This window comes from Amphiura filiformis, chromosome 2 (assembly GCF_039555335.1).
Source record: "Amphiura filiformis chromosome 2, Afil_fr2py, whole genome shotgun sequence".
Classification (NCBI taxonomy): domain Eukaryota; kingdom Metazoa; phylum Echinodermata; class Ophiuroidea; order Amphilepidida; family Amphiuridae; genus Amphiura; species Amphiura filiformis.
Genome location: NC_092629.1, coordinates 63,304,966 through 63,314,688, shown reverse-complemented (window position 1 = coordinate 63,314,688; position 9,723 = coordinate 63,304,966). Strand labels below are relative to the sequence as shown.

General features: G+C 40.5%; 1 protein-coding gene across 1 annotated transcript in view; it reads right to left on the bottom strand.

Moving 5' to 3' along the window:
* Positions 1-2,044: 2,044 nt before the first annotated feature.
* The window catches only part of LOC140146521 (monocarboxylate transporter 12-like), a 30,747-nt gene continuing 23,068 nt past the window's right edge, over positions 2,045-9,723 (bottom strand). Inside the window, exons 2-5 of the mRNA XM_072168396.1 lie at positions 6,849-7,178; positions 5,370-5,513; positions 2,912-4,180; positions 2,045-2,378 (exon numbers count right to left, since the gene is read on the bottom strand). Coding sequence (XP_072024497.1) covers positions 2,218-2,378; positions 2,912-4,180; positions 5,370-5,513; positions 6,849-6,984 — 1,710 coding nt within the window. The 5' untranslated portion in view covers positions 6,985-7,178 and the 3' untranslated portion in view covers positions 2,045-2,217. The remainder of the gene's footprint in view (positions 2,379-2,911; positions 4,181-5,369; positions 5,514-6,848; positions 7,179-9,723) is intronic.

Sequence of the window (9,723 nt, the reverse complement as noted above, 5' to 3'; positions counted from 1 at the left end):
GACATCAACAGAAAGGTGTTTGGCGTTTTCTCGTAATATAAGAAGGATCATGCATGACGCGGAAATACTCTTTTAGACTAGTTGCATATTTTTTACACATCGTTTTATACTGTCGTATACACTAGAAGTGTTCTATATATTATCCTGCTTGACCCACACGAAAATCCGTGAAACCAAAGAAGGCGCACATGTGCTTTCATTTTATTTATACGTCTCAATTGTGTTGGAGTCGTATAAAGAACTCAATTATCACATTCTTTACTCAATTCTTTACTGGAAGTTCCTATACCACACATATCAAAACTTGTGTTGAAACTAAATTTCATACGCCTTTCAGTCGTACAGTTGAATTGAATTACTCTACCGATAGCTGTATTACCTCAAATTGGGTGTATACCGTTGTGTCACATGTAAAGATTGTATTTTATACGTTGAAATACGAACAGGGAATATACTAGTACATATTGAGTTTAGGCGAGTGCAAAGTTCAGGCGCTAAACTTTTCCAGTTTTACCATGTTTACCGTCCCATTGAACTAAAAAAACTACGGTGTACTTTCATATTAAGAGTTCCCCCTCCCCGGGGCTCCCTCCCTCCCGCAAATGTCCAGCTCAAACAGGCGCAAAATATGTTTGTCCATCCATAGCCTACCATAAAAATAGTTTCATTTTCTTGAATGTTTTGAAATGATTGATACAAACTCTAAGGAAAAAGGTTCGACTCAGAACCTATTTTGTCTTGTACGCAGAACCTTCTCCCAAAATGGTTCTAAATTGAACCACAAAAGGTTCTATCAGCTTTGTTGGTTAGCCTATACAAAGAACCATTTTATGCGTTTTAATTCTTTATAAAACCTTTAAAAATGGTTCTTTGTCAATTGTTCTACAGAACCTAAAAAGGTTCTCGAACCCATAAAATGGTTCTTTTGAATTGAAATTTTTTTTGCCCATAGTGGGGCAAGTGTTTTTGTTTAAACTTGAGTAGGCTACTTCCTCCATTCAAGTCACTCCTCATTTTTCAATCAAACACGAACACTTAACGTATAACGCGTACGCGTTCAAGTTTATTCATAATCAATCTTGTTGTGATATAATAATTATTATATTCATAATTCATTCATTTCCATTCATGATACTCGGTAAAATATAATACTCAATAGACAAGATCCTGATTTAATCAAAATATATCTTTACTTAAACACGGTTACAGAAAGCGCGTATAGGATCTATATACATATTAAATGATGTTATCATTCACTTTCAATATCTGCTGTTAATAATATTATAACTGAACAGATGGAGCAATGTATACCAACTAAATGTGGGGAAACACAGACAATGTACAGAAAATCTAGTTCGGTAGCCAAAAATGACCAAGTCCAAAATCAATAGAAGTGTAAATTCTGCGAAGTGAAATGCAGGCAAAATACAGGCGACAAGAAACAGCAAATGTAACAAACACGTCTTGATTTTATTCAAAAATGTTAAAATGTTATTGTAAAACATGTTGGGCAAATATTTTTGAAAAATAGTTTGGTCAACTCTTACATGTCTTATACATTACGTTAGAATGGTTTTTGTTTTCAATGATATTTTTGGAACGTTATCAAAACGTTTTATGCCCTTTATAATTACAACCCGACAATAAAACATTTTCTGTAAAACGTTTTGTGTTTGCTAGGTATCACACTTTATGATCTATACTGTGGTTCTATACGGGTTGTAGTCCAGTTTATATGTTCAGACCTTGGTATGTTGGATGGGGACAATTTTAGGGGTCTTCCGCAAATAATTCAAATTCAACTGGCAATATACAGTGTCTTCATGGTCTTTGCAGGATAATTGCTCTTATTTACTGATTACTTAGACTAGTCCGAGGGAGGGGTTGCCACTTCGGATTGGGTGGGGATGTGAGGCTGGGTCTCCGGAAAACTAACTGAGATTTATGGTAATCTCAACATTTACACCAATTAACAGTTGGCTATAGTTGTCTAAAATAATGGAGCGAGCACCGTGAGTGGAGTGATGTTTTGTTCTCGGGCATGTCGGGGACTCAAACTAACCCCAATACCCGCCTGCCCCGCCACTGAACAAAAATGTCTGAGCGGAGTCACCCACACTGACGATGGCTTTAGTTTGTACGGCCGCTATATGGGCGATGGCGATGACTGGATCACGGAGTCACCCACACTGACGATGGCTTTAGTTTGCACGGCCGCTATATGGGCGATGGCGATGACTGGAGCACGGCTTCTTGTGACCGACTTTCACATTTCTTGGCGATAATTACGCCGAGAATAGAGAATGTTGCTATCGCAAACGTTGCACCGGATTGAATGAACGAAATATTGTAGTCCCCAGTGATGTCTTTGATTAGACCTGTAAAAGGGTGGAAAAATAGCAAACATTTAATGTATCGTCATAAGACCGTGTCATATCCGACGCCTTGCGAATGATATCCTGTTGGCGCAGCGGCTATGTTTCCGCCAAAAACTTTTCTTTTCTTCTGGAAACGAACCGAGCTGATGATCAAAAATGATTAATTGTTGAATTGCTGACGAATTGGAAACGTTCACTACACAATACTCATGCTGATTTCAATTCAATTTTGCTCTCGTTTCTTTTTGATGATCGACTAGATCTCTGGGTGCATTTCCCTCCACTGACTTTTTACTAAAGTGGGTGACCGTGGCTTTCCGCCCTCCCCCTTTGCGCACGTTTGTGAACATGCAACCATTATAATTGAAGACCGAATTAAAAAGACTAGTTTGCGTATTATGACGTCCTGTCAACCAGACCAAAAATGCTGTACTGTGCAGATCAGCAACCAATCACGCCGTGTCTTTGCCCTAACGTCAGACGCAAACTAGTCTTTTTTAATTCGGTCTTCAATTATAACATTTCCAACTCACCTGCCATAAGACCTCCAGTAACAACCCCCGTCCCATCAAACACCATTGCTATTCCATACGCAGACCCCATTCGTTTGAGTCCAACAAGGCTTCGCATCACCACAGGTATAATCGGGTAAAATACGCCGGAAGACATGCCCAGCACAATCGCAGACACCACGAACCCCGAGTACCTTTTTGCAACCACTGCCGCGAAAGCACCAATACATCCTGTGGCCAACGCTAAGGCGTACATGGACAAGGGTGTGATGAGTTTACGATCTATAAACCATCCGTGGCTGAGTCTGGCGCAGAGACTCCCGATGGCGTAGGAAGACAGAATAAAGGCTGCCGCGTCCTTGTTGATCCCGTTCCCTATTGCTTTAGCTACGACGTGAGCGTAATAGCCTTGGATGGCATACGCCATTAGGAAGTTGACAACACATACAACAAGAACGGCTGGACTATCCAAAAAGAAAGTTTTTTTCCTGAAAAACTTGCGCCAGAAATCTTGTCCATCACATGGATCACTTTCGTCATCGACGTTTGCTTCAGGTATTGCGTGAAGTTGTAAGGCACCGTTTGATTTCACATCAGCTACCCGGTTTTGAGAGGCCTGCTGAGATGTCCGCGATAGGTCCTCTCGATTAATCTCCTCTGATGCAAGTGATATACTACTGGCAACTGGTAATAGCTGAACCTGGCTTTCACTAGATGGTAAAGATGTGACCGGTCTACCACTGTCGTTACGATTGCACTTTGCCGATTCTTTCGACTCTATTTTAACAGAATCTTTGCAGTTTCTAAAGTCCTTCGAATTGTATTCATCAGAAGGCAACGACAGACTACTATCATTTTGTGGTAATAGGTGAATTTGGCTTTCATTTGGTGGCAGGCGTGGGAATGTTATAGCACCGTCGTCTTGATTGCACTGTAGTTCTCCCTCAGATGCTCGTGTCTGTAATGCACCGCCCACACCGCCATTTGTTCTACACGTTTTATCTCCTTGACTGACTTTAAAGTAAGCTGAAGATTTGCGTCTTTTGTAAATATGATGTATAGGTCTAAACAAAGCAGCTGCTACTAAAGTGTTAAAGACGAGTCCGCCTTCGATGAGAACGGCTCCACGCCAGCCGTAATAGTCAATAAGGAGCTGAAGGAATGGGGCAGACACAAATTGTCCTATACTGGAGCCTAGCCACGTAAGACCATTGGCTAAGGCGTGACGCTTGTTGAAGTAATGACTAGTTGCAATACTGGCTGAAAGATGAGGGAGTGAGCAACCCACACCTACGGGAGAACAGAAAAATGGATATTAGTATAAGTGATTGCACTAAAAAAGCTTAAAAACTCGGGTCTATCCATATCCGTCCCAGCTGTACGTTGTGATAATACACATTGTACCATGTATACGTACAGCAGAAGACAGGAGAAAGAGACGGAAAGAGAGCAGCAACAGGACTCCCACCACTGATCAGACTTTTACTTGCTATTATTGCAGTCGGACCTGCCTATCTCGCACCGGGATCTCGCATCGGCCTCGTCAGTCACCAGCGAGCCTGTCGCGGCAAACATGGACAACAGCCTTTAGATCTTCGTTAGCGAAGCCAAGCCGAGAGAGACTTACAGATATTGCGCGGGTCAACGTTCGACACTTCACTTGCTCCTCAACAAACCCTAACCATGAATGAATGAATGAAAAGTTTAACCAATTTCTCACGACTTACTTATTTAGCTATGGTGGCCTGCGGCCGACATCCATCGACCTTCGGTGCCAACTGATGCTACTGGGAGGTTGGAGGGGTCACCCTAACCCTACAGATCTAATCCTAACCTCTCTACTCTAACTTCCCTGTCCTATTGAAAGTCTTAACATGCTTAAGTAATTCGGTCTTTGTTGATGGAATGTCGAACGAACGATTGGAGGAATCACGTGAGACTGGTTACCGCAACGTATACTGTGCGCAGATTGGATATGATTTCAAGAAAATCAATTTTTGATTTTCGCAAACGTAGTTTAGGAAAATCGTTGCGACAATTACTGTTCCAGTAGTTCAATTCCGCTCCACTTTGCGGTGCGTGCGTGAATTATGCTTCTCAGAAACTACGCATGCCCAGATCAGGATTCTAGGAGACGGAATAGTTTACGGAAAATCCAGATTACGTGAATCGTTGATGAAATTGATTCTCTGACTCATTTGAATCCTTATAATAGGAGTATAGCCCCGGGTATCATGGGTATGGGTGATAGAATTTTGTTTGTGAAGACCTGAATCTTTTGTTTTTCCTTTCTAAAATGTTCTAATATCATTCCGTGTTCATGATGTTTGCTTGAGCTGATTTATAATACACCGCTCACCGAGCATCACTTATAATAACACCGCTGAGCTGAGCGACTGGCAGTGAGGTAGAGCGATTTTAGTTGCGTTGGGAAAAGCGCGCTACCTCATTGGTCAAAAACTAATCACTCGTCGCTTACCTGTTACCATACCAATAGTAAAGAAGAGCTGCAATGGCGACTGCGCAAACACACTAGCCACATAGCCGCAGCCGAGTATCGTGCCACCTAGAAAACACGATTTACGGCAGCCAAGATACTTCACACAGACACTACCAAATGGGCCTGAAATGTACGAGAATATAAAGTGAAAGTTAAAGGGGTAACCCTATTGGTTTAGAATATGGATTGTCTGCACACTTACTAAATGTCAAATATCGTCCCCTTTTATTTATCTATGCACCCCGTCAAAAACAATGAGAACATTTTCAGAGTAAAATGTGTAGTGGCACACGCCAATTGCATCGTGGTTTCGCATCATTGTAAACTGCGAAACACGAAGGTATACCGTATTCCCGGTGTATTATGAGAAGTGATTTTATGGTTATGCTATAGAAAACTTGCGCGGACTGCGCGTAGCAGGAATATTGCCGTGTTTAATTATACAAAGGAGTATCAGTCCCAGTCTCAGCAAGCTGTTACTAACAAGTAGAAGCTTACTGAATGTTCGTATAATGTCCCGACTTCATCGAAGTCAAATTCCAGGAGCTACCTGCAATGCAAATGGGCGTGCGAAATTTCGCTAGCGTCATGAGCGTGGTAACCCACAAAGTAAGGTGTTTTTTTCGGAAATACATCGATTTGGAACGTCACTTTTCGGGTTACGGGCCTTTAAACCAGGGTTAAATCAATCGTCATTATTAGTGCAAGAAAACCATAATGTGCAACTTGAGCTGCTTTTTGTCATTTAAAATATGAAGCACTGTTGAAGTGTTACGTCAGAGGTCAGAGGGTAGAGAGACAAAATCTACTTGGACTCATTCAATTGACCATTTCGGTAAATTCAATGCCTTTGCGAGTAGACCCGAGACGTCGCCATTTGACGTAACGCTGATGCGCATATCGTTTAGCGAAAACTGTTACTGCGTATTTCAAAGCCGTGAAGTGCCTCAGTAACGATGTTGCTCATTGGCGTGACAACATCTCAGGTCTAAGCGCAAAGAATTATGGGATTTACCGAAGAGGTCTCAATAACGAAATGTACCACGATGGATGATGATGAGGTAGCCATTGCACATACGATTTTCTTGCAATCACGCTCAGCGCGGTTTGGAAGAGAATGAATTGATTCTTTTATACCATTGTAACTATATACAAACATGCTCAGGTAACCGTTCGTAAAGTTACGAATACCCAATACTATACTCGAGAATCCTTACCAATACTAGACGTAACTTTATACGAAGGGTCCCTGTAATCCCAATTACTTACGAAGGCTACTGTTCGTAGTTTAGTGCAGTGAAATGGAACATACGACTCGTCGTAAGTTACGAGCGATTTCGAGACTTACGAAGCTTCTTAAAGTTTAGTGAAATGGACACTGATAGTAAACTTCGGAAATAGCCAAGAATAATGACAGAAAAATGGTAATGTATACAGAATTCCTTAACATTTGCTTACCACTGAGAAACGTCACCGCCAAACCCGAGCTCACAATCCATCCAAGTGTCGCCGAACTCGAACCAAATTCTTCCTGCAACGGAACTAAATAAATACTGATGGTTTGTAGCCAACCCACCCCGAAGAAGATGCACATGTGAGCACCGATAACAACGGCCCAACCCCAGCCTCCATCAGGGGCTGGGTGCTGATGAGCAGCTAGCTTCTTCTCCTTCTTCTTTTGACAGCCGCCATGGTAGCGGAGGTATGAGCGTCCTATATACTCAGATGGCTAGATCCTAATGAAGTTTTTGGAATGTATGTCGTGCCCTATGTAGCATCAGTCCATTTCTGAGGAAACAAAATGACATAATTATTATGTTTGAGTTGCTATGGGATATTTCAGATGAGTTTGCAGACAGTTAGCTCTGCAGCTAGCCACCTAACCGAGCACTCAATATAATATATAGGCACGGCATCGGGCGAGGATGCCGAGTGTATCATTTTCTTGAAGGAGTCCGGCAGCTATACTTCGTTTCACCTTAAGTTTGGCAGTGACGTAGGTGCGTATTTTGTCAGTCGCAGAATCGAAACGCGCGCACCACCCTTATCCCGCAGAGCATTATACACATGTGAACAAGAGTGGTTTGTCGGTACACTTGCGGCGCAGACGCGTAAACATGGTAAAAGCAATGACATTACTACAGACTCGAGGGGAACCGAAGTGTAGCCGTATCATGATATATTGGGCAATATTGTATAATAAAAGTAACATGTATTGTATCTGACAATTATACAGTATATATTATGAACATATATGAGCATAGGCTAATAAAATAATGCGTATCGCTTATTGAGAGAAAGTTGGACGCGTAATGAGATGTTAACGCGTCCATTTTTTTAAATTGCACCAAAATGATGTTTATTTCGTCAATTTGAAACAGATTAGGCGGTGTGACGTTACATAGCCGAATCTGTTCCACTCACATGAAGGGAGCGGCGGTCAGCGTGTGTCCTCAATCGATAATGCTGGTTTCATATTTTCCTGCCGCTTGCCGCTCTGACGATGATTTTGTTCCACTGCGCAATCGCACAAAAACGCTATATCATGTATATCGATCACTCCACCGCTTTGCCCAAGCGGCAGCATCTCTGGGACTCGAAGCGGTGCTGCTCTGACGTATGAGAACAAAATCATGCCGCTGCCGCTCAGCGGTGTGCCGCTCCGGACTTGCAGACCGGCGCAAGCGGCATGGTGAAGATTCACGCCGGTCAGCGGCAAAAAGTATGAAACAGCATAATAATCCGACTTGATCGTGCGGTCTTTCAATTTGGGGAGAGTGTACATTCTTGACAAGCGTACATTCTTTTACACGGTTGTTTCATGTAATGTATAAGTATAACTGTGTCATTTTAAAGTCAAGTTGAACAATGATGGCGCTATTTATCTTGTTGTTAGCCTCTTCACACTTGTAGACTGGTATTAGAACTTATACTAACAAATGGAGAGGAAATTTTCAGAAATTTTTTTATCATGAAATGTAAGGAATAAGTCATTATTTGGCTAATTTAAATTTAAAATATATGTAAATAGCGCCCTCAATTTCCACACAAATGAATAGTTTATAGAATAAAAATTATCACAAAAAGTAAAAACAAAATGAATTTTTTTTTTATAAAGAAACGAAAATATAGTGTAGTGTGATAGTTAGAAAAAATAACAAATGATCACATCATCAAATAACCGTATTTAACATTTTGGTTTGGTTCACGGTAAATTTACTCAGTAATGACTGCATCTAATTCGAATCAATTCCGATTCGCAAAAGTAAAAAGTATCATACTGCAGCTGACAAAATTCTCCAAATATTCATATACAATTGATTGTTTTTAATTATTTGTGGTCAGGGAAGACTTGATGTGTTTATATTAGTGGCTGGCTGGTACGGTATCGAAATACAATTTTGATTCAGCATGATCTATATCATGTACACTCATAGAAATGACTTGTTCGCCTTGTTGGCGCAATTCAAAAGGAGTAAGTTTGGACAACTCAAAAATAGTGTAAAAGTTGCCAAAACTAAATTCATTTTAGTTATCCGAACTTATAAAATGCTGAAAAAGCTCAAAAGGTTCCGTCAACTAATCAACTTTGTTGGCATTACTTAAAAAGTTGATGTAAGTCGTTGCGTCAACTTTTTAAGTAATGCCAACTTCTGAATTCAAGTTCAGGGAACTTATAAAAATAAACAAGGTTCAAAGAACCAATTATTTGAGTTATTGTAAGTTTGTAACTCAACATGTAAGTTGATGTAACTCGTTCATATTAAGTTACTGGTACTTATTGTTTTGAGTTATTCCAATTTGGTACTTTGTTACTTAAATTCACGTAATTGGATCATTTTCTGCACAATTAGCAGTATTCAAATATTTATTTTTGTAATCAGTGCAAAATTTTGTATACTATAGCACACCTCTAGAAAATTATGCTAACCTAGTTTCAATTTTCTGAGTTGTAACAACTCAATAAAGTAAGTGCAAAAGAGTGCGACCAACATAATGATATCGAGTCAGCGTTACTCAAAATTGTACGCGTTGGCATTGCTCGGAAAGTTGACGCAACGACTTACATCAACTTTATACTGAGTAATGCCAACGAACAATTTCTATGAGTGTACGTGTGGGTGCAGATTTCAGTTCATTTCACACCACCAAATCACACCAATCACAAGTTTGTAAAAAAACCCAGCATTTTCCTTCTAAGAACAATGATTTAATGGGAAAAAAGTTTGAAAAGAAGGCTGATATACCTTTTTTTGTGATACGGATAACTGTACTTTGTGGATGAGTTTCTCAGCATAAAAAGATTACAACTGTCACAATTCCAAAATTTGAG